Source organism: Leptidea sinapis, chromosome 33, assembly GCF_905404315.1.
Source record: "Leptidea sinapis chromosome 33, ilLepSina1.1, whole genome shotgun sequence".
Classification (NCBI taxonomy): domain Eukaryota; kingdom Metazoa; phylum Arthropoda; class Insecta; order Lepidoptera; family Pieridae; genus Leptidea; species Leptidea sinapis.
The window spans coordinates 9,660,261-9,686,953 of NC_066297.1; the positions used below are offsets into that span (position 1 = coordinate 9,660,261).

At 35.6% G+C, this 26,693-nt stretch overlaps 1 protein-coding gene across 3 annotated transcripts in view; it reads right to left on the bottom strand.

The window, feature by feature from the left end:
• Nucleotides 1-4,466: 4,466 nt before the first annotated feature.
• LOC126974704 (RNA-binding protein 26) overlaps nucleotides 4,467-26,693 on the bottom strand; it is a 51,377-nt gene continuing 29,150 nt past the window's right edge. For all 3 annotated transcript variants that reach the window (XM_050822288.1, XM_050822287.1, XM_050822286.1), the window contains 6 exons: nucleotides 17,768-17,851; nucleotides 16,195-16,298; nucleotides 13,427-13,580; nucleotides 12,649-12,777; nucleotides 8,618-8,731; nucleotides 4,467-8,327 (listed from right to left, as the gene is read on the bottom strand). In XM_050822288.1, the coding sequence (XP_050678245.1) occupies nucleotides 8,235-8,327; nucleotides 8,618-8,731; nucleotides 12,649-12,777; nucleotides 13,427-13,580; nucleotides 16,195-16,298; nucleotides 17,768-17,851 (678 nt within the window). In that variant the 3' untranslated portion in view covers nucleotides 4,467-8,234. The remainder of the gene's footprint in view (nucleotides 8,328-8,617; nucleotides 8,732-12,648; nucleotides 12,778-13,426; nucleotides 13,581-16,194; nucleotides 16,299-17,767; nucleotides 17,852-26,693) is intronic.

A 26,693-nucleotide genomic window follows, 5' to 3' on the forward strand; every position in this document is an offset into this window, starting at 1 on the left:
ACATGAGCGATAAATCAATAAAATAATTTACACTAAAGACGAATTAAATCGCGGGTATTTTTAACTTTAATAACATCAGTCGGCGTCCGACCGTCAGAGAAGCAACATCTCTATGCAAAACCTTTGGGTAGAATTCGTCTCTAGCAATTTCTACAAACTAATAACAAAATAAGCTTTTAGTCCGTTTTAGACAAAACAATTAATAGTTATAATCTTAATTTATACAATATGTTATCACTAAACAATTAGAAAAATTGTAATTTTTTGTGGTGAGTAAAATTTAATGACCTTACAAATAAAATTGGTAAAATTTTATACCTGAGACTAAAAACCAATATGCAAAATGTTGACCGTATCGTTGACATCACTTGTATCAATACAATGATAGTTCTGAATGTTTCCGAATGTCAAGCATCCTTGCAAATAAACGCGGGAAACGTGGTACATCTAAATAAACCAATCATGAGCAAAACGTCAATTTTTATACATTTTGCATAGTCATTGTTTAATCTCAATTATAACTTTATACCAAGCTTATTTGTAAGGTTGTAAGTGTTGATAGATTTTAAATGAATTTCGTACAATCTTTGTGAAATTGCATTCATGCAGGAGACCTTTCAAATCTCAAACAATTGTATGAACTGGTAGAAGCAATCACAATATACTGAATTACCGACGTAATTTGAAAATTTTTTATGAACTTGAATGAAAGTGCCACTAATCACTTTCAATTAGCAAACTGGCAAAAAATATATAATCGAAAAAATATTTAAGAATTTACTAGTATATTATAGGACGCATCAATTTTGTTACCGCGATTTATTTTATTATACTTTTGCTAAAGCGTTTTGATTTTACGTGAAAATTATAACCTCTATTGTATTTTAACATGTTTTAAAGTGTCTCTTAGCGGTGTTTGGAACATTATATTCGTAATGTTTTACGTTAACTTTCGTAATGGAAATAAAATTATGACCTCTCGAATTTATATCTTGCAAAAAGACCAAATTGGTTTAAGACTAGATGAAGACTTAAAAAACAAAAGGCGTAAAATGCCTCTAATGACAATTTATCTCATCACACGCGACCGTTTGGTACTAGTTCATAATGGCATATAAGCTACTTTAGTTAAAAGTGTAATAATATATCAATTTGATACAATACAAGTATAATAATAAATTTTGTATAAATAGGTTAATATTGCTTGGTTTTGAGGTATTTATAATTATATTATTTATCAGTTCACGAATCGTTGTATAAAACTGGGTTATTCTTAACAGCCCCAAATAAGCTATCTAAAATATTCACTACAACGCTACGCAGGTCTACCCAAATTCCAAATTGAAATTTACTGTATAGATTTTTATGTGCTATCAGAATCAAATCAGTCATTACAATTGCTGTAAAGCTTAAGATGTGCTAATAATGAATCTGAACCAAAAAACACATTAAAATTGGGTGTAAATATTTAGATGTGCTAATGGATCTGAACCAAATCAGTAAGTAAAATTTGTTATAAATATTTATATAAGCTAATGGATCTAAATCAAATCAGTCATTATAATTAGTTGTACAGATTTGGATGTGCTAATGGATCTAAATCAAATAAGTCATTGAAATTCATCATTAACTGGTAAGATTCAGATGTGCTGGTTTCAATCAAATCAGTCACTGAAATTTACTGGAAAGTTTTAGATGTGCTGGATTTAATCAGATCAGTCACTGAAATTTACTGGAAAGTTTTAGATGTGCTGGATTTAATCAAACCAGTTACTAAAATTTACTGGAGAGTTTTAGATGCGCTGGATTTCAATAAATCAGTCATTCTTTGTGTTCAGACCATTAATTTCCATATCCTATTACAGATGAAAATGAAAAAGGCCACCGTTTAGGAAGTTTTCGTTCTATAGAACAATAGCTCAAGAGCTGTAGAAAGCTAAATATCTATGTGGGCTTAAGGCAACCCATTTTCACGTGAGCAATGCCTCACAATAAAGCATAAGATGTTAAACGCGAGGTGATGTTTCCTTCTGTTAAGAATAACCCAGGTTGATTATATTCTATGATACTAAATTTTACTAGCACACCTGTTTACTACTCAATGCATTACTTCTAAACAAGTTATTTTTTTTTATTAGCACTCGAAAACAAATTTTAATCACTATGTACCAACTACTTCAGCCGTTTATTGTTAAAACTGTTAATGTAAAAGGTATATAATAATATACGTACTCGAATTTATATTATAGCTCTGCACTTATTTCATATTTGTTTTAAATCCCCAATAAGGCATCGCATTTCAAATATTACTTCCAGTTTTATTTTGATAACGCGTCTAAAGGCGTAATAGTTCAAAAGAAATAATATATAATATTACCACTTGACTTTGAATTCCACTAAATTATTTGTGCTAGCCGTCTCGTTTGGAAACAATAGTCTCCGCACTATATTTAAATACAAGCTTATTGCCTTTTTACTTGCGGTGGCATCTTAAAGCAATACCAACCAACACTTAGATATTGAAAGACAAAATATAGTATATCTAATTAAAGCGTATTTTAAGATAAATTGGTTTCCCGCCTTCATAGAAGACTTTCTATCACGATCAATAATATTTTGGCTTTTCGAAATATTACAACTCGTATATTGTATTGGAGTAAAACAGTAGTACAAATGTCAAACGCTAGCTGCGCGCTTTATTATCATTACTCTTTTTTTATGAAAATAAGGGACAAGACGAGCAGGACATTCAGTTGATGGTAATTGATACGCCCTGCCCATTTCAACGCAGTGCCGCTCAGGATTCATGAAAAACCCCAAAAATTCTGAATGGCACTACAGCTGCGCTCGTCACCTTGATACATAAGATGTTAAGTCTCATTTGCCCATTAAATTCAAAAGCTACGGCGCCCGTCAGACCATAACACAGTAATGATTACACATTACTGCTTCACGGCAGAAATAGGCACCGCTGTGGTACTCGTAATCTAGCCGGCATCCTGTGCAAAGGATGCTGCGAAACAAAAGTAACTCGCAAGTTACTTTTGTTTTCTTTTCATAAGGCGTCGTATAGTGACGCGTTCCGATTCGATATTGTCACTGTTGTTGGCAGAACGGTAAATGCTTCTAAAACGGCACATACAACTGAATCCTAACCGCGGGCAATAAGTGTTTGACAATAGTATAAAATATATATCATATATCTATATGTTATTATGTATAATATGAATTATATTTTATTACTGTAAATAAAGCACTTACATATTGGTATTATAAGAAATATTTAGAATTATTTTGTTGTACCTACATGCTCTTAAAACTTTTCAAACATTTACGACCTTACAAATAGCATTGGCATAAATTATAACTGATAATAAATTAAGAATATAGGTACATAACTTATCGTTGACTTTATCGTTGACAATACTGTTAATGCAATGATAATTCTTATGTTTTCTGAATGTCAGGCAGCCTTGCAAATAAAAGCGGGAATCGTTATACGTCCGAATAAAACAATTATGAGCAAAGTGTCTATTTGTAAACTTTTTGCATATTCTTGGTTTATTCTCAGGCATAACTTTATATTGAGTTTATTTGTAAGGCCGTTATGGTTTTGCATATGCCATAGAGTGGACGAAATATAAATATGTATTATATTTATTACCAATATGGTAAAATATCTTCTCGCGTGTAATTACTGAGCTCTCGTGCTTGTACCTCGCAATATGGGGCCTTATAGGTAGTAATCGTTCCAAACAAACATGATGTGTTTGTATGTATTGTTACGGTAAAACAGCTGGACTTGAAATAAGTTTATTTTCGTAAGGAAATTTTATGTTTGGAATTTTTTTTAATCATTAATTAAAAAAAAAACAAATCTGTTAGACATTTGGTCAATCTTTAAAAAAGCGCCCTCTTTTGTTCGGTAGCTATAACTGCAGCTTCACTGTGATGATAATTTTAGCAGTTCATAAATAGCACAAAATCCTAAACATGAGAGATAGGATAGTTTTTATTTCGATTTGGGACCCATAACTATTTTTATTTCCAATATTTGTTTTGTATGGACATATTTTCTGTGAGAGAATTTATTGACGCACGGTTTGACAGTTCTGCTGTGAAATAATTTCATTATAACAACAAGGAACATTACGTTACGAAATAATTCTTGATGTTATGAAAAATTATTGGCAAATTCATAATAGCAGTATTTTATTTATTATGTACAGAACAACGTCTGTCGGCTCAGCTACTAACATAGCATTAAGTAATGCTTAGAGTTACATCAAGTACAACTTACATTCATCTATCAAGTCACATTTGAATTCATTGGACGTTGTTCGTCCCAATAACTAGTGGGGGCCGTGGGAGTGCTCCGTACCCCGCATATCATATATATATATATATATATACATATAGCACAAAGATGGCGTTGGAGCAGACTTCCATAATATATCGCTGTTGAGTTTTTATTTCTAGGTGGTCGGGACCAGAAGCTATTCATGTTCAAACATTTTCCATAGAATTGCATTGAAAATGAGGTTTGTTAACTAGAACATGATACCAATGGCGGGAGACACGCGACAGGCGAGGGACGACCGGCTCGTCACACTTTTATAATATCATTTTTAAATCATGCTTTTAAAGTTTGTTAGCAATCATTAAAATTGCGCATAATAATGCTTTACGTACATTGGAACTTATATTATACCCATATTATCTATTCCAATTACCAAAATCGGTGTTGACGATGCTAGAGGACAGAATAGGGCCATTTTGAGTTTTATTTCTTTGACTTAAATAGGTTGCATTTGAGTAACTCGAATGCTACTAGAGGTTAATTCTAAACTCATTTTTTTCGACGTTTTCACATTATCTTAACGTATGATATGTAATGATATACGATTTTGAACCCAATCTAGATGACTTAAATAATGTTACAATGTAGTCAGTTATTCCTCGTGTAACCCCTCACAGTGCGATACAAGATATCAGTTTGTGCGAGTGTGAATCAGAGAGCTATAATAGTCTTTCATCGCCGCTTTGTTTCCGAAGCGGGAGTAGTTTATAACTGTCTGTTTTGACATCAAACAGATTTGTTTACCTTCTTTATTTTTATTTATTAGTATTTTTTTCCCGAGTAATTCGCTAAAAAAATTCTAAGACAATTGATAAAATTGTTTTATTAAGTTTGTGTTTTTACAGGAATGCAGCTACATACTTCATAATGGATGGGTTTTTTTATAATTATAATGAATAATTTTATACTATTATATAACTTCATAACGACATCTTAATTTTAATTTTTTTCTCGATAAAGACTAGATCAATACTCACGAACAAACTTAACACATCTCGCATTTAGGAACAACTTTACATGAAAGACAAATTTTAATTCGCAATTCAGAGTAATTTGTTAACCCGCGACCCTGGGGTTCGTATTTCAAATTTAATTTGTGTAATTAATCCCAGAATTATTGAGGGTTATCATTTTAAAAACAGAACAATTGTTTAGATTTGAAAGAGCGACATCTCAAGTCAATTTCCTAACATGCAAATATTGAGGTTGAGCAGGTTATCAACTAAGTAGATTAGTTAGTTAGTAGTAAAGTAGATTCTGTAGATGAAGCCACAACCTGAGAGTTAAACGCGACATATCAAGATTTATGAACGAGACGTCACTTGAACGGTTGTCTCAGTGGAAGAGCCCTCGCACGGAACGCGAGAGGTCGCGGGGAGCCCCCATCGTACATAAATTTTGTTTTCAAGTTAAATTTGTTTAATTCAGAGTAAAACGTGTTACGTGACATTACTTTTGAGTAAGTATTCAGTGACGTGCCTAGGGCACATTTGATAGTATCTTTAAATTACCACTCATAACAACATAATACGTCCACGGATCTTGTTTTAAAAAAAAACATGCGAGTGAATTTTTATAAATGCACACGCACAGCGTCACGACTCTCCGACACCATGAAGTTAATTGCTCAATTTCACTCTAGTATAGTGTGAAGTGATAGTGAAAATATGAACTTTTTTTTGACCGCCAAATGAAAGTTGATTGATTACATATACATACCATACAACATCCTTCAAAATTGTAATTTTTGTGATAACATGCATATATTTCATTGTCAATTTTGTGAAATTTAAAAAATTTGAAAATAATAATCGTTTTTTCGTCTTGATTAAGACACATTCATTCATTCCAATAATGTAAATGGATTGTCAGCGGCATTAAACGGCTTTGTTGTTATAAAAAAAACTGTATTACCCCGGTTAAATTGAAAATGCTTTGTTTACTCTCATATAATTTGCAGTTAGGTGCTAATTCTATTACGCACTAGTGTGTAATATTCTTACGCACGTGTATGGTAGAGTTCTGTTTATTGCCCTTAAAACAATAATAAGGCTCACTTTACGACCAAGTGTGTTGAAATAGTTATTTATGCAACTGTTGTGTAATAAGGGGTATTAAAACACGAAAGTGGATTATATATAGTATCACATGAGTGTTTTAATACCTAACTATCAACAGTTGCATACAAGACTTTATCTACACCCAGAATATGAATCCTCTTAAAGATTCTGAAACAGTTAGCTTACTGCTAACATTAAAACAGCCAGTCCTAGTAGTAACCTAATATCATCCATTACTGATTTTATACAAATAAACTAAGTATTAATGAAAGAATTATTTATTTTAGTAGTAATTTACATTTTGTATAGTGCAATAATTAAAAATCACTTGAATATTATGTTCTTTTGCTGCGTTTAAAATGTATCGCTCATTTTTTGTAAACAAAACAATAAAAATATCGAAGAAAAATTGCGGGGATTCGAATAACCTACTTTTTTTACGGCACGCGACGTTCTGGTAGTGTGGAACGCGCGTAAACTAAAATGTTCTTTTTTTGAAATTCATACAGATACCACGCATCGAGCAATAAGAATGTGGCTATCTGTTAAAACTCTTTAAGCATGAAGGGATTGAAAAAAAAAAATAGGAGTGTTGTTATGTTTTAATGCTGGCAATAAGCTAACTGTTTCAGAATCTTTAATAGAGGATTAAAGCATGGGTGTAGATAAAGATAGTTAGAATACACCTTAAATTTTATGTCAATTTGAGCTTATGAAAAGTCCATAAGAAGGCAATCGTGTTAAGTATATAAAATTTTGTATCGATGAATAAAACTGACTATTATTTAATGGTATATTTATAACGCATTTAGTTACGATACCTAATTGATCGACACACAAAACTAAATGCCGTTTAAAGAAGTATTGCCGATACAACGCACTCTTTCACACTTAAAGTGTTATGCTATCAAATATTTTATTATTTCCGTTTACAACAGTTACTCTATACATATAAGAGATCTCTTTTTAGTAACCACTTTTTATCAGATATATGAATAGAATTCAACAGTGTCACAACTTTCATATTACCCAGTAACACGCAAATTCATAAATATTTAGGACACTGCGTAATCCCTTATACGTTAATACGTAAATTCCTGACTCATTTAGTAAGGTGTTGTCATTAAAATTAGTATATTATCCAGCGGTTTAATAATAAAAGAATATAACAACAATGAAACTGATTCAAATGTAATTAATAATTTTAAAGATATATATATTTATATGTATATATGTTATTGCCGAAATTGTATATACACGATTCTCGACCAAAATGTCGCCTGGAAGAGATAGCTACGTCGGAATAAGGCCACCATTTGTACAAACATTAAAGTCTAACAACTCGATCGAATCAGTTTGACCGCTCGCTCGGCCGGCCGCTACTCGCGACGCCACTACCGGTGACGTCAATGGCGCCACTACCGGTGACGTCAGCGGCGCCACTACCGGTGACGTCAGCGGCGCCACTACCGGTGACGTCAGCGGCGCCACTACCGGAGACGTCAGCGGCGCCACTACCGGAGACGTCAGCGGCGCCACTACCGGAGACGTCAGCGGCGCCACTACCGGAGACGTCAGCGGCGTCACTACCGGTGACGTCAGCGGCGCCACTACCGGTGACGTCAGCGGCGCCACTACCGGAGACGTCAGCGGCGCCACTACCGGAGACGTCAGCGGCGCCACTACCGGAGACGTCAGCGGCGTCACTACCGGTGACGTCAGCGGCGCCACTACCGGTGACGTCAGCGGCGCCACTACCGGTGACGTCAGCGGCGTCACTACCGGTGACGTCAGCGGCGTCACTACCGGTGACGTCAGCGGCGCCAGGAGCGGTCCTCATCGGCGTCGTCTTCATCTTCCTCGTCGAAGCGGAGGAGCGGCTCATCCGTCTGCTGCTGGCTCTGTGTCTAAAAATTTTTCAATTAAATTATATCTTTTTAATCCTTCTTGTTACGGACTCTCTAAAGTCTAAACCTTGAATGCCGCTTGTTTACCGGATCGTGGCGGAGAGGTTTTGTGTGCGAAAGTGTATCTTTACGTATTATAATTCGTGTAGCAAATATTTTTAATTATTTACTTATCGCATGCTCCAATAATGAACAGGTCGACGACGCGAACCTATAAAAATTTTCCCTACTAAAAGGTGGCCAACGCGGCTAAAGAAGTTTTCCCTTGAAAAGCATAAAAATGAAATTACCTGTGTCTCGTTCGCACTGTCCTGTGTGACGTCTCCGTTGTGGACGGACACGGTGGTGGGTGCAGACACGGGCTCGGCGGGCGCCAGCGGCTTGTTACTGTTGACCCACGTGATCTGGCGACACACATGATGACGTCTTTAATATACAGGGTGGACCAAAAGTCCGTTAACATTTAAATCGGTTGCCGCATCTAGCAGCGGCAGCGGCGGCGGAGGGGGGTGGAGGGGTTACGCATTGCAAGAGCGGCCAATGGGAATTTAGTACCATGGCGTCGTTCAGCGGTAGTCAACGTGCGTTTTGTGTACGCGAGTACTATCGAAACAACGATTCTGCGACCTTAGCTCAACGAAAGTTTTGATCAATCATTACAAGATACGACACAAAAATCAAGCTCTATCAGGTATGTTAATTAAAAAATGGGTGCTCAAGTTTGAGAAGACGGGTTCAACAATGGATTTACCTCGATCTGGCCGGCCTAGAACGTCGAAGGACCCCAAAAACGTGGAGCGAGTAAAATCGTCTGTTCGTGCCCAACCTGGACTTTCAACTCGAATGCTGTCTGCTGTTCTTAACGTGCCAAGAACATTAAACCGCATTCTCAAGAAAGATTTAAGTCTACATCCCTATAACATCCAAATGGTGCAGGAATTAAGGCCTCAGGACCATGCCACAGTTTGCAGTTTGCGAACGAAATGGTAGTGCGATTCACCAGTTTTACAAACATTTTTTTCTCAGACGAGGCACACTTCCACCTAAATGGGCATGTTAATAGACAATGTTGTCGTTATTGGAGTGACACTAATCCGAAATTAAAGCATCACCAAAACCATTCACCCAAAGTCACAGTATAAGCTGCTTTAAAAGAGGCATTATTGGTCCATACTTTTTTGAAGACTCAAAAGGACGTACGGTTACAGTGATCTCCCAGCGGGATATCACCATAATACAAAACTTTTTCGCTCCTGCGCTGCAAGATTTTGTTGACTTTAATCAACGCTCATGGTTTCAGCAAGATGGAGTGACTTTACATACATGTAATGACTCGTTAAGGGCAGCTCGAGACATTTTGGGGCCAAAAGTGATATCGAAAAGAGGGGATAAATAATCCAATTGCTATTATAGCATAAATTCTTCCTAATGATCCAAATGTTTCTTTTTTTCCTCTTTCTTGAGTAATAATATGTGAAATTATTTCAAATCCTGGAAGAATAAGAATATAAACTTCATTAACTGGCCGCCTCGTAGCCCGGATCTATCACCAATGGATTTTTTTTCTTTGGGGAATTCGCACAGAAATCCAAAACATCTCAACAGAAACATGTAAAGCTGTTATCGAAAATTTCCGCTCTAGATTGCAGCAATGCCAGAATAATGAAGGATTGCATATGGATGATATGATTTTTAAGAAATAAATTCCCCTTTTTTTTACTATCGAAAACAATAAACAATTTTGATCTACTGTAATTAGTTTTTTTTTTAATCATCATTCCAATTATAAACTTGTGGTCCACTCTGTATTACTATATCTTAATAATATATACTAGCTGACCCGGCAAACGTTGTTTTGCCATATAAAGTATAATTCATGCGATAGTTTTATAAGTCATAAAATATTGCCTATATATCATTTTGTTCAATTGTCAATAGTTTTTGCAGCGCACGCAAAAATAGGTTTTCTATTTTACACCTTGTGTTACAAAATAGCAATTTTATTACGGACCCCTAATTTTGAAAAAAAAAAATCATAGCCTATAGCCTTCCTCGATAAATGGACTACCCAACACTGAAAGAATCATTCAAATCGGACCAGTAGTACCAGAGATTAGCGCGTTCAAACAAACAAACAAACACTGCAGCTTTATAATATTAGTATGGATAAATTGCGTATCACGTTGTTTGTCGGATGATGAACGGATTTTGTTTGGCACATGATTCTGCAAAGTGACGGTGCGAGGCAGACAAAAAAAACATACCGACGAATTGAGAGCCTCCTCCTCTTTTGAAGTCGGTTAAAAAGACATCAAATGACGCATTGTGACCTGAACCTGACCAAATCACCTATATAACGCAACAACATCACAGATATTATTTACGAGTGATGATTGTCAGGAATATTATATTGATTAGTTAATGTAAACCATAAGATATCTCATATAATAATAACATTTATATAACTGCTGTTACAATTATACCAACAATGTTATTTTATGTAATTATCACTTCAGTTTAAAGATATATAAATAACTATAATATCATACAGAATTTAACCTTTACTTATATTAACTTTAATTTCATTCGAGTAAGTTAGTTGGCACTACAGCAGTGCCAACACGTTTGGCTGTCGTGTAATACATAAGCTAGAGTGCTAGGTTCAAGTATTCATTCCTATTATGAATTCTAAATGGAAACTATGCCAAAATACAGAGATTATAAGAATATTGTGTGTCTAATTACCACCCCTTTTACATGATTTTATAAAAAAACTTACACGTGTTTTAATTTCGTGACCGTTGTATTAAATAAATCTATATCTATGCTACTACTATTATTAAATAAATCTATATATATTCTTTCATTGAATTGTTAGAGCATAAGTATAAGTATGTAATTTATTATATAAGTATATCTATCACTATCGTTGACAGTATTAACTGAAGTGTTCGAAACTACTATAAACTAATATGTCGCTATCCGTGAGGACCTTTAATTGGCTTTTTGTCACTATTAGATTTTATTTAAAACTATTGTACGCTGTTGGTCTTCCTATATGAAATAAATAAATAAATAAATAAATACACTGTCATTATAATACCTGCATGCCCTTAAAAGGAATGAATTTTGTCGATAGTATGTTGATAGCTTTGGGACATGGTCATTCCGGTCTTCTAACACGTACGCCTGGGACTCATAAGCATATGCGTTCTAGTAACTCTAGACGGTCTAAAGTTTAGTTTGCGATATTCAGTAGATATAAAAGGTCGGCTATTCACCTTCTTTCATATAGTGGAAGGATGTCGAGTTTCTTGCATCTGTCTGTATAAGAGGGGATGTATATTTTACTTTTAAATTGTAGATGCCTGAGAAAGCGCTTCTGTATACGCTCCAGACTAGTTATGTATGTGTTGTACTTTGGGTCCCAGACTTGTGAGCCGTATTCGAGATGGCTTCCAACAAAAGTATAGTACAAATATTTTAATGTTTTAATAAGGTTCAAATTGGATGACAATCTCAATATAAAACCAAGTGTTTTTGATGCTTTGTTATATCAATGCGATTGTGAAATAATAATTTAGAGTCAAAGATAATTCCTAGATCTGTTATTGAGGTAACTCTTGTAAGTTGCGATCCTAAGTTTATAATTAAATAGAATCGGTTTGGGTTTTTCAGTAAATGAGCACATGTAACACTTATTAACATTTAAATCTAGTTAATTATGTGTACAGTAATCTTCAAATCTCATGAGATCGTATTGTTACTTAATTTCATCTTCAATAGACGTGATCTTAGAAATTATCTTCATATCGTCGGCGTATGAGTATCCTAGAATTTAGAAAACATTGAGAGACATAATTCACAAAAATTGAGAACATCAAGGGAGCTAGTAATGATCCTTGTGGGATCCCAGATGCTATTTCCATCTACAGGGATGTATATCCACCGAGCACTACTGTTTGGCACATATTGCTGACATAAGAGGAGAACCATCGAAACAAATTTCCTCTTATACTCACTAACTTTAGTTTGTTCAAAAATATAGAATGTTCGATTCGATCAAATTCTTCAGTGTAGTCCGTATATATGACAACTACTTGAGAGGGTTGTGCCATATATTCAGACACGAGATCACTGCATAATATTAAGTTGGAAGTAGTAGATTTACCTTTTAAAAACTCATGTTGTGATTGGCTAAACGAATGTTTAAGTGTAGGATAAATTTTATATACAATTTTTCTAATATTTTAGCGAAAAGACACACGCAGCTTGGCCTTGATGGTCAGATAACATCGTTTATCACAAGATCGTCACTCACCGACAGGGTCCGGTCGCTGTAGTGTCTCCCGCGCAGCAAAGCCAGTTCCGCCTGCGAGCGTAGCTTGTATTGTATCGTCAACTCGGGCACGGACATGTTCACCTGCTTGCCAACTATTTCGCCGAATCGCTGCAACATCAAAAAATAAAATAAAAACTACTGAGCCAAACTATGTCAAATTTTTATGAGACCAAATGGCAAACATTCCGCATCAAACTATAGAAGAATCACAAAAACCGGATCATAAATCTCAGCGTACATACATAAAAAATAATTTATCTATATTTATAATCGAATTGAGAACTTTTACGAAGTCGCCTAATGAGACAAAGACCAGTGTATTTATATTCATATAGACTTAATTGTGACAAAGAGATTTTGTATACCCATTAACATTCTTCATTCAATTAAATGATCTGTGATTGCTACAAAATTGGGAATGTGGACCCACGTCATCTGTGTCTCAGCATAGGTTATTACTTCAGTTTGCGTGACAAGCTATGTCTAACACTAGCGATACGTCACTCACTTTGTTTTAGGCTGAGATCTATAGGGCGTACTTCGACTTTGCTCAGACTTATCTAGCGAGTTAAGTCGAAGTCCGTATTTATAAACATCGCTTTGAGCATACTAAACTTGTCTGGTCTTGTTTATTTATTTGGGACGAGAACCGTAACGCATTTTAAGTGCGTGACAGCAAAATTGTATTGTACGCTCAAAGCGATGTTTATAATAAACTCGCTAGATAAGTCTATATAATACTCGCGTGGTCACTCACCGCGAAGTGTCCACACAGCGGCTCCAGCTCGTCCGTCTCGAAGCCGGACACGAGCAGCGTGCGCGGCCGGTGGTCCACCGACTGGTTGAGGCTGGGCGGCTTCCCGGCCGCCGTGTTGCGGGTGAACCGCATGGCGGGGTTGAAGCGGCCGCCCCTGACACACGCAGTCTGATGTTACACTAATACTTTGTGTACAGGTAGTATAACTAGCACGTCAACTCCTTCCTTCTGCCGCTAAATACCTACAACGCTCGCGGTCTATAGTAAGGCCAACGAGACGAGATCAAGAATGTAAACAAAGTTTCAGGGATTCAAAACTTTTTTATCAATATCTTTGCATATTTATAAGAACTGCAATCTTTCGTAAGTTGTCTTTTTTTAATGAAAATAAGGGACGAAACGAGCAGCACGTACAGCTGATGGTAATTGATACGCCATACCCATTACAATGCCGCCCAGGATTTTTGAAAAACTCAAAAATTCTGAGCAGCACTACAATAATTGTGCTCGTCACCTTGAGACACTTTCACTTGCTACGGCGGCCTTTAGACCGAGACACGGTAATGTTTACACATTACTGCTTCACGCCAAAAAGAGGCACCGTTGTGGTACCCATAATCTAGCCGGCATCCTGTGCAAAGGAACCTCCCACTGGTAAAGTTATTCCCACTGTCTAGAGCTGCGAAACTGTGATTCATCAAAAATCAACAAGAAAACTATAACAGTAACTGATTACAACAAAAAAACTATACGGAAACGAAAACATACATACATACACTCTGAACGCAAACTAAACAGGAATGAACTTATTCACAAAATGGCGACCAAATGTTGACAACAAAGGTAGGTCTGACTGCTTTCCTGTAGCACGAAATACGCAACAACAGCTACCGTCGACCAACTAATGCCATTACTACGTATCAGTGATAGAGACAGGGATAATAATCACCCGCTATCGCAATGTACCTCAATAACAGCCCGTTTGTTCACGTTCTTTATCCCGTCTCGTTGGCCTTAGTATTGACGCAAATATGCAAGGGTTGTCACAAAACACTTTCTAGCGCACAGCCATTTTAACAACAACTTGTGCTGTTAAAATGGATGTGGTACGCTAATTTAAAATAAACAGGTACAAATTTTATTAAATTCATTAAGTATGTAGCTAACTCGTCTTGTTACATGAGCACATCAAGCATGTGCAACTGATTTCGTGTGCGTGACACGCCTACCGTACCGGCACGCAGGCGAGCGAGCCGGTACGACCGACGGCATGGGCAGAAGCCAGAAGGGGGACACCTCCATGTTGCCCTGTCTAATTACCAAGTGGAATCACTATTTGTATTTATTACACACATGCTAATAACTTAAAAAAAAGTTTTTTTTTAATGTTGTATGAATAAACATCTTAAAAATATATTTCAGCAATATTAAGGTTATATTACTGCTGAAATAAAAATGAGTGCTGTATTTTGTGATTTATTACCCATTACCACACCAGCTTCTAATTGAGACACTTTATAAAAATGCTGTATTATTTAAAAAAAACTTAAATGATAGAATTGAAATAAATTTGAACCTTACCGTAACCTTCTCTTCACAATCCGATAGCTTGGAACATTGTAAATATATATAAAAATTAAAAAATAAATTCAACACAAATCAATTCAATACAACTAAAGTGGTTGCTTATATGTAACGTGTATGTGTGTAAGTAAATAGTGATAGCCATATTTACATAAATCAACTTTCTCCTTTTATACAATTTAACTTTGATAAATATTCAACATCTCTTTTTTTTCCAATTTAATTGATAATAATATTTTTACTATTATACGAAACTTTTTAATATTGGTATTAATTTGTTTAAATGATATACAGTGAGCTATCGCTAGCAATCTTTTGTACACATATAAATATAAACATAAAATAGTTTATAATATACTCAAATGTCATAAACCCTCCACGATATGTTCAAGAACCGGACATTATGAACACTAACAATAGACTGTTTTGTAAGAACCCCTTTTTTATCTATAAAAATGTAAGTATTGCTAAATAATAACATCGGTTTCGATAATATTATTTAATGAAAATTTCGGACATCTCTGAAAAACAAAGAACTTTGATTTGACCTCTATTCTAATATCAGCAGAGATGACGTTTCGTTCGAAATTAAAATATGACAATTTAGATATGATAGTTGGGCTGACTCTAGTTTGTCTCTGAATTAAAAAAAAAAATAACAAAAAATCAACCGACTTCAAAGATACTATTTCAATACAATAGATATAATATGCACTAAAAAGTATAAAAATAATTAAGTATTTTTATACAATCTTATTAGTCAATCTAATTCTAGTTACGATTATTGTAATTTTTGGAATCCGTGTCCTTCCGCTGCGGAGCGGGTGCTCACGCCTCTCGCCTCCTCACGACTCAAGCACATCTCACCTATAGCTATGTATGTAGTTACAAACCTACCTTGGATGACACCGACTCCAAAAATTATTAAGAAAAAAAACTATTTATACCGCTACTATTTCATTATCGCCATTACCGGTTAAAATATACGGTGGTCATAACATGTTTCATTAACCCACACTCGTGTTTACTCTCCTTTATGAAGCACACTCATATTACTATAAAATTACTAGAGATATTAGCCCTTACCTGAAGTTTCTTACCTATTCTATGATTTAACGAAATAGCTGCAGACAATATTAAACTTTATGAGAACTCATTTAGAAGCTAACGTTGGATGTATTCACCTGGAGTGTATTCTCCTCGCACCAAGGTGCGTCGGGAACTGCACTGCCATCTGCCGGCGCATGTCCACAATCTTCTTGGCGAGTTCGGTCACATCTTGGCCTTCCTAAAATTCCATCATTGGTCAGACAAAAGACAATTACAGCCCACGAGCCAAGGGGCGAAGCTTATTCATCAAACGAACTGACAAGTTGTTGGGTCCACTATATTAAATTATCTTCGTCGTGTACTTTTTTATTCAAGGTCAAATTACTTAAAAACCAACATTTCAATCTTCATATAAACATTATGGACTCGCAATCTGTGTCCAAAAATGCCGTTTCCTTTCGTTTTTATGATTTTGTATATCAACTTACAGCTTATTTTATAAGTCTGTTGATTATTTATGGAGACCAAATCTAACTCGTATGCTAGACCGAATGAACCCTCGCGTTGTCTGACACACGGACAGAGAAAACCTAAATGTTTAAACTGTTCTAATACACGAACGTTCAGGGCGGATACCTATTTATTCATTAAATTATTGATAAATAATTTAATCGAACGTTCTATCGGACTTTACGTTAACACATTTTAAATAATATAGGTTTATACGGATACCTCAGTTCCAAAGAGTTACAAATAAAAAAGGTTCCAAAGGAAACAACTCGAGTTGTTACTGTATGAAACGAAAACATTCTAGACTTAGGAAGATATATTGAAAGTAACAACTAAACTGTACTGTACTTCACTTATCGACTTGTTTCTCTATGGTAATGGTGGTTTTTGTTTATGAAACAATCTCTCTACATATTATCTCAAAATTACCTATTTTCAGACTTGTTACACTTTGGAAATGAGGTAGCGACACCTTCGATATGCGTTTTATTATGAATTAGCTGTCCGGACAGACTTCGTTCCGTCAAAAGTTAATAGTAAAGATTAAATAAGTAAAATGTCATATACGATTTCCAATAAACAACGATAACATTCAAAAATAAGTGATCTTGTAGGCTGCAATACTTTATAAGCTTGATGATACTCATTCTACTGCTTTCGCGGCCGGGACCGCCGCAACCGCTTTGTCCCTGCATTTTGAATCGGTAGTATCTTCGAAAATATTCATTTTAATTACATTCTGTATAAGGCCCATTGATCTATATTAAAACAAAAATGTACTTAAAATATCTTCGTATATACGCTATTATTTCTCGTAAACAGTAAAGGATAAAAATTAGTTACTATGGGTTATCTCTAAGAGACAAACATATACCATTGCGAACTTTATAAGGTGTACAATATCGTACTACATTATATTGATTTATCGGTTCAGTCAGCGTTTGCAATGTAATCGCAAAAAAATGTGTTGTTTGACGACATCATATTATTAGAATCCTCTAAGACTATCAGTATTTCTCTACTATATTATGTATTTATTAGACGTAATATAAACCTTCCTCTTAAATCAATCTATCTATTAAAAACCGCATCAAATCCGTAGTTTTAAAGTTCTAAGCTCACACTGTGACAGTCAGCGGGAAGCGCCTATGTTCCATACTAAGTGGTGACAAGTCGGTAAATATATAAAATTCCTACCTGTTGTTTGGTTATGATGTCCAATTCCGCGTCCAATATTTCCTTCTGCGCTTCAGCCGCCGTTTTTGGTTTCTTCGAATTCGCCTAGCAACAAAATAAAATAGTTACGCATTAGTTATATTACTACTATAATAAATAATAATAGGTAACCCATAGCTTAGCCCTTATCCAGAAAGGGCGAATTTCCCACGATTCTTTTCTCTCCATATCAAAGTTTTGGTGCTCCATTTCTCTCGATACGTGCACTAGCTCTGGAGTTTGGGCGTGAACTGTTAACGGCGTACATAACAAGGCGTCTCTAGTATCTCCACACGCGTGCAACAGGTGCAAGTCGGAGTCTGACAAAGTGCAGGCGATTTACGGGCGTATTTTGAATTGGGAACGATGTATTGGCGGCTTACTAGGCCTCGAGAAAGTTTCGCGACGAATTCGCCCCTTCTGTGACCGAGTAACGTCAATCTATATAAATAGAACGATGAGGTTTTCATTTGTGCGCGCGTCACGGAATAGCAACTAATTACTTTAATTTGTTAGACGCTTGGCCCTAAATTAAATGAAATATTGCGATATCGTCATTTAATATAAAATTATTAAAGATTTAAGAAACAACAATTTTTATAATAAGCATTAGGTCCCCAGTGATGTGTGTACGCGGACGAAGTCGCGGATATCAGCTAGTGCACAACATATAAATTATTCACGCAACAAACAACAACAAATCGTCGTTTGGGATAGGTGGTCAAGAAAATTATGAAATAAATTTAGTAATACTATTGCCTTCTTATTTGATTAGAAAATATTAACTGTATTTGTTATAAAATAAAAACATTCCCATATAGCTGTATACGATACCTTCACTTCTGTGTTGTTTATTTTAATGAGAAAGTGGCGAGACAAGCAAGACTACAATGAAGACCTGATGAGGATTTTTGACTCACTAGCTCCTTAACGGTCATTGAAGTACAATAAACAACTAGACTCACAATCACGCTCAATAATTGTAGTATTGCAGTTTACGTGCAGTTATGTTTTGACCGCGCTTTGAATACAACGCCACGCAATGACAAAATTTTCAGTGAAAAATTGTCCAAACAACATCATATCCAAACTGAAAATGGATAGTCTCGTATTTCGGATAAGTGCCCCTTTAAAATAACAAATATGTATATATAACTAACTTGACGTTTTAAATCATTTTGCTATATTACATTTCAATTGTTATAATATTCTCGCCTCGTGTTCGCGAACATGAGTAGACTTTGAACATTACTGCAACGAAATAAGGTGTTTATTTGAATTAAGGTTTTAATTTTACCTGTATAAGTAAATGTATACGTATAAAGAACGCCGCTCGGACATTTTTATGGAATAGGAGGACAAACGAGCGTACGGGTCACCTGGTGTTAAGTGATCACCGCCGCCCACAATCTCTTGCAACACCAGAGGAATCACAGGATCGTTGCCGGTCTTTAAGGAAGGAGTATGTGCTTTTTTTGTAGGTGACCCTGTCGTATCGTCGCGGAAACACCGCATAAGGAAGCTCATTCCACAGCTTTGTAGTACGTCGGACATCTATTAACGATATTTTCATAGGCGCCTGGGTGTTTAGTATGTTTATTGTAAGTCAATGATGACGGTAGAAAAAGGTGCCGCTGTTGTTCCCAATCACCCGGCATCATTTGGAGTCACTGGACAATATAACATGAATTGCTAAAGCTAATTTCAAATGAATTAAAACCTATTGTACCTAATAAAACTAGAGAACTAGCTACTCTATTCACCGACTTTACCAAAATCAAGCAATCGAATTGTTTCCAAATTAAATTGTTAGTGTGCCAGTAATTTTATCCCGTACACCTAATTTGAAACAATTGAATGTGGTAAAATCGAAACAGACATACTAACTACCTACCACGGACTAGTAAAAAAATAAGGACTCCGTGTCACCTTACATAACAGTGTAGCACCAAAACAAGCCGATTAACGTGTAAATACATAGCCCCACGCACACACTTACGCTACTACAGGCCGATAGGCGGCCATTATGAAAATTGTCATCGTCTGTGACAGATCAGTTTGCTTCTCAATAAAATATTTTTAAAATGCCGTCGTGCGTTGTGAAAACGTGTAAAAACAATACTACGGAACATCAAAAGTAATTGTGGCCATATATGACTAAGTTAGGGAGAAAAAATTGTGATACTGGTATCCCTCGTAACCACACACACACTAGCTTAAAGGTGCCTCACTTGCTAATATCACGGCGCGGAGTCCTTCTTCTTTTACTAGTCCGTGCTACCTACTAAGAATATTAGTAAATAATTTATGTAATCTATTCACTACTACGATTCTAGAATGTTTAGGTACATCTATGCTACTATTATAAAGCTTCTGTGTTTAGGAATCCAAATGTACTCCCTCCCGCAGGAGACTACACTTTGATTGATGCGAATGAAGCCAATGTAGCAAAGGGATCGTATCCATATAATACTGGATCTGTGTTTGTTTAATTTAATTCAGATTTGAAACATGGCACAATGAAAACCTAATAGGGAGATGATAGATCTAATTATTGAGCTATCCGCCGGGATTCTCGATCTTTTTCAACACTGCCATCTTTTTTTGCATTATAAATTTGTGCAGACAACCGTACTTTCGCCGACTTTTGAAACATAAAGAAAAACATATTTACAATTGATTAATTAGCTCAACGGGAATAAATATGTAAATTAAGTTCACAAAAGTAGTAAGAGTTGAAAAGACAAAAGGTTTTTGTTACACTTAACAAAAAATGCATATTTTATTAATACACATTATTACTTAATATACGCTTTTAATATATGAAATATCTTTGAGCAAGAAATGAAGTTTTAAAAGGAAAAAGTCTGGTTATTAACATAAGTGAAAATCGACATTGGTCAGTCGCGAATTTGACGCAAAAGTTGTTATAATACCTAATATAAATTTTTCGATGTTACGTTCTATGATGTCATAGTTTGACAAGCACACTAAGCACACCGAAAAGTCAGGCGGTCGGTATCCGCATCGGATTTTAATTTTTTTATAAATACTAAATAATCCGAGACATAAAACACGCCTCCTTCACTTTACCGCACCCGGGTTTTGGGACAACCCGATCGCGAGGTTATGTTTGTATAATGCAAATGTATGCAGACACACCAAAGAGCTATGCGACCAAAAACGAAAAATAAAAATATGTTTATTGACAAATTGGAAACTTAAAAATACAAATAAGCAGCGCTTTCCGCACCTGGCACGCCTGTATCGCGAATTTTTTTTTATATGAAAATCAGGAACGAGACGAGCAGGATTCTTGAAAGACCCAAAAATTCTGTGCGGCAATACAACTGCGCTCGTCACCTTGAGACATAAGATGTTAAATCTCATTTGCTCAGTAATTTCACTAGCTACGGCGCCCTTCAGACCGAAACAGAGTAATGCTTACACAATACTGCTTCACGGCAGAAATAGGCGCCGTTTATGATGATGACCATGATCCATGACCCATGATCTAGCTGTCATCCTGTGCAAAGGAGCCTCCCACTGGTAAACAAGTGAACTGACAAATACAATTAAGATACAACACAGGTGAGTGAGTTTGATTCAAATAAAGGGTTTAATGAGTTCTGAAAATATTTGATACAAGTTAAGTCAATATATTATTGAAGTAACCATTATCTACGAATATAAACACGTACATAAAATAATACCACTCTCCGCTTTGCCGGTATAAACACGAACGCGTAAGCGTACAGTATTTGGGACAAATGTGTTAATAATCAGTGTCACTGTCAACACATGGACAGGGTACAAGTAATGCACTACAGCACAAGTCACCATGGGAACGGCACTTCCGAGCAGTCGGGAGTGTAATAATAAATAAATAATTACCAACTTAACCCTAGAACACTACTTTTCAGTACTTGTTTTTCAAATACCTTTTTTTATTTTCAATGGACAGGTTTATGCTACCGCGTATTTAACTCTAGAGTCAACTGCTCCTGATTGGTCAGTGACGCGGCAACGGCCGTACAGTGTGGACGTGTGTACGTGTGTTGTGGGCATATGTAGGGTATGGATATGTTGTGGGCACTATTACCCCAGTATAGGAAAATCGTAAGTATTTTTTATAGTTTTACACTATGTTTTTATAATGTTTAACGCATTGTTTTGTAGTTTTATTTAATGTTGAATCATGAAATAGTTTTACCATAATATATAAATGCTAATGAGCTCGGTGATTGTTTTTGTCTTATACAATACAAATATTATTTAATGCACATCAGATTATACAGTAAAACAATTATGGACAAGTCAAACACAGATATGTACAATGTGCGGCCTTATAGCTCTGAGCGATCTCTTCCAGGCAACTTTCGTTTTTGTTTAAATAATATTTTGAATCATTTGTTTGTAGATGGCTGCTGGCAGAACATTAGGAGAGGAGGAGATAAAAAAACATAATGAATAGGGACTCCAAGGATGAAGAGGATGAAGAAACCGTGATAAATCGACCCAGAAAAAAGTCTTCATCATGTTGTCTCCTCTTCACGACTCTCCTGACAAAAGCAATAAAGTTGAGCTACCAGAAATAATACATTATTATAATAAAACCAAAGGAGGTGTTTCAGATGTTTTTGATGCAATGGCGAAAAAATACTCTGTCCAACGAAGAACAAGACGTTGGCCGATGGTTGGCTTTTAATTGGTGTGGGGATAAACTCCTGGGTCCTTTTCAAATGTTCGAAGGCAAATAATAAGCCAGAAATAAAATTTCGCCGCACTTTTAAAAAAAAATTGAGCTATGAGCTCATCAACGAACATTTGGAAGAACGCCTGCAAAAGCCAACTTTGAGGAGGGATGTACGAGAAGTGGTTTCCGGGATCCTAAAAAAATCCATACAGAATCAAAGACCAACTATTGGACAGCACACCCAGGGGCGTTGTAGTTTCTGTCCAAGAAATAAAGACCGGCAGTCGAAGACCAATCAATGCAACAAGTTCAAAATTCCAATTTGCTTGGAGCACCAAGTCAAAGTATGCCAAAATGCTCAAACTAATTAGAATAGCAAGATTTTAAGGTTGATTTGTGATCTCAGTTCCTAATTAGTACTAATAAAAAAGATATTTTTAAAATTTGTTATTATTTAAAAAAAAATTATACCACATTAACTATTATTACTATTACTTTGGGGTTCTCCAGCATCCCAAGTAGCAAAATCAGTCTGGTAAGAACCGTGGAGATCCAGGGTTAATTATAATAAATAAAAAAAATATATCACCTAATTATTCGTAATTTACAATTAGCATATCACTGAAAACACAAATCATTTAAAAACCATGTATCACTTTCAGAATTGAACTAACTACTAATGTACTAAATAAAAAATAACAATTAAAAGTTAATAGGAAAGCAAGTCTGTGAAAAGCAATTTGGAAACATGTGAGACTGATCATGACATTCTTGGTTCCCTTATTAAGTCACAAGTGAATTTGTTATTATTTTGAGACTAAAATTGCGATACTGTAGTCCGAAGTTGTTTTACTTTTGATGGTTTTGTTCCCTCAAATGAGTCCCACACTATATGTCGATAACTGAAAAAGATATCTTAAGATAAAATGTTAGACGAGACAAATATACACTGACAAGCAAACAAACAAACACTACATGCAATAAATAAACAACTCAACAGACATAATACAGGACATTTTACACAACACCCACAACTCAAGTTGTAAATATATTATATTGTAGTATGCATCCCTATAATATATAATATAATTCCAAATAATGGTGAGATGCAGTGATTGCATTACAGGACACATGATATTCATTCTATATACATTGTACATACCAGCTTAACAAGTCTCTCCGCTCGCCAAACTATAAATTCGCTCTGAAGTTAACACCGAATGGGAGATTGCGAATGTAATTACACACATGGGGACCTACTCCTAAAATCGATATTCGATTTATCGTGGCATTAGTCGCGTCGAATCCTACTCTTAGTTACATCGTGTTCAATGTCGCAACGATGATTGAACGAACGAAATATTTTTCGATATTATCAGTCCTAACCCCACTCTTAGTTGAAAATGTCAGAGACGAATATTCTAATTTGACCAAAAATCAAACGTCACTTTTACGATAATCTCAACGACACCTTCTAGGCTGTATACTTAGTCTGGCCATAAATACTGTTTCATTAAAAATAAACAAAATATTACGCTTGAATTTAAAATCTGTCATTATTATATAATTGTTCATTGAGTTTTCTCATTTTGGCGCACAACATTGTACAATATTTTGCGATATTAAAATGGAGTGGGATGATAAAGAGAACCAAATCGCTGTGATTGCATTACACAAAGTAGGTATGGAGCCAAATGCTATTTTTAAAACTGCGCTTGCGCTTGCTTCAAAAATGCGCTTGGTATTAGTAAAATGTTTGTGTACCGGGCTATGAATAGGTACAGTGAGACCTCATCTGATGCAACAGAAAAAGATCTGGCCGTCCACGTAGTGTTCGCATGAAAAAGGTGATCGAAGCAGTGAGGGAAAGAATTCGAAGAAAACCTGTGCGAATGCAAAATATTTTATCTCGGGAGATGAAGATAGCACCTAAAGCCATGTTCGTACCAGGATTCTTGAAAAACCCAATAATTCTGAGGGTCACTACAATTGCGCTCGTCACCTTGAGGCATAAGATGTTAAGTCTCATTCTCCCAGTAATATCACTAGCTACGGCGCCCTTCAGACCGAAACACAATAATGCTTACACATGACTGCTTCACGGCAGAAAAGGCGCCGTTCATAATTTAGCCGGCATCCTAAGCAAAGGAGCCTCCCACTGGTAAATGCACCAAGTCGACTTTTAAGGACACCCTTGGACTTCCCTATTCTTGTTATGCCCCAGGAAAGCACAGGGTAAGATGCACTATAACGAAGGACAGTCATTGGTTGCATGCCATATTGTCCCCAGTTACGAAACCTGTGTAAGTATATATGTTAGAGCCTGCAAGAAAAAGACAATCGGCAGAATATAGAACAGGCAACTTATCCATGCCACAATCTGGACCAATGTGAACGCGCTCCAAGATGCCATTCAAGGCTTTCCTCGGAAAAAAGAGAACAATTGATTTATACAATAGTTGCGAAGAATACAAAAGTGTGTAGATAGTGAAGGAATATACTTTGTGAAACAATTAATACTACACGGCCACATTATTTCTGGAACTCGCTTGAACGTGAAGCCCCCTCTCGTACCCCTCTCACCCCCTTGCGCTCGTCCTGTTGCATCAGTACGGTTTGCAGTTTCATTACAGTCAGGTACATGTTGTTATATTTTCGTGTTACCCACTGCTTTGTTTTTGAAGTTGTCATGGTTACGTTTTGACTTTTGTTGTTAATACTTCTGTAGTTTCTATTGTTCATATAATAGTTCTATAATATGATATATAAATAATACTTTTTGCACCTAACCCAATTCAAATTTTGATTTTTAATAATTTCAATAATAATAATCAGCATCACAACATCTTTACATCAATCTATAATACTAAAAAAATCGTTGTTTATTTATTAATAATAATGCCGATGCTTGTTTTGCACACCGTAACAAAGCGATGTGACGTCATCGACGTCAGGACCAGAGATAATGGTAACCGGGTAGTAAGTCATAATCAAAATATGTGGCATGATTAATGAGATATCAGAAACATACAATGTAATCTAATTATAGTCACTAACTATGGCCAACATATACATGATTGGACCTTTGTCAACATTAAAGTCTAACGGCATTACAAATAAACTTGGTATAAAGTTATACCCGAGAATAAACCAAGAATATGCAAAATGTTGACTTTATCGTTGACAACACTGTCAATACAATGATTATTCTGAAGGTTTCCGAAGGTCAAGCAGCCTTGCAAATAAACGTGGGAATATACGTTATACGTCCGAATAAACAAATTATGAGCAATATGTCAATTTGTAAACATTTTGCATATGCTACGTTTATTCTCAGGTATAAGTTTATACCAAGTTTATTTATAAGTCCGTATATATCTTAAATGTGCAGTAGGAAGGTGAAATAGTTTTCGCCAGAGCTCATGGCACGCGACATATTCTCTCTGAACTTACAAGATGGCAGTCCACGTTCCGTATTACCAAGATAATGTTAGCTGTCAGTATTCTATCTTCATACAACCGGCCGAAACGCAAGTTATACCTACGTGGGTCGAACGTGCGGTTAAAAAACAAATTCATAGAAAAGTTTTTATATAAAAATTTAACACTCCAATATTTTCACTTTGCGTTGATACGAAAATGTCATCTAGCGATCGTAGTTCGACCTCGAGTCTATTAAATGCTTTAGTGATTATTTTTAATATACTATCGAAAAAATAATAAAAAAATTATTATTGTATATACTATTTTAGCTATTTATCACATAACGAAAAAATTCAAGGCCCTTAAAATGCATAAAAGGTATAAATTTTCTCAAAATTGCTTACTTTGGAATTATTTTTGATCTCAATTCAAACACTACAACCACTTCGAAACAAATGGGGTTTAAACTTTTTCCTTAACCTAAACCTAGGAGTTAAAAAATATTGTATTTGATAGAGACTTGGTTCACGATTATTATGATACCACTCTTATTACAAGGTAATGCACCGTTTTAGAGAAAAAAAGCTCAAATTATTAAATTTTTAAGGGTTGGGAAGGTTCTCCCCCTTCCTCCCTCATTTGTTAATGGAGAGGAAAGAAAGGGAGACGACTACAATTCGGTTCTTGCACTCGCCGGCCACTACCGCGGCATGCTACGGTCAGCTCGTGCGTTGTGGTAGCTATTCTAACTCAATTAACCTATTTTTATAAATTGTAGTTGATAGAGCT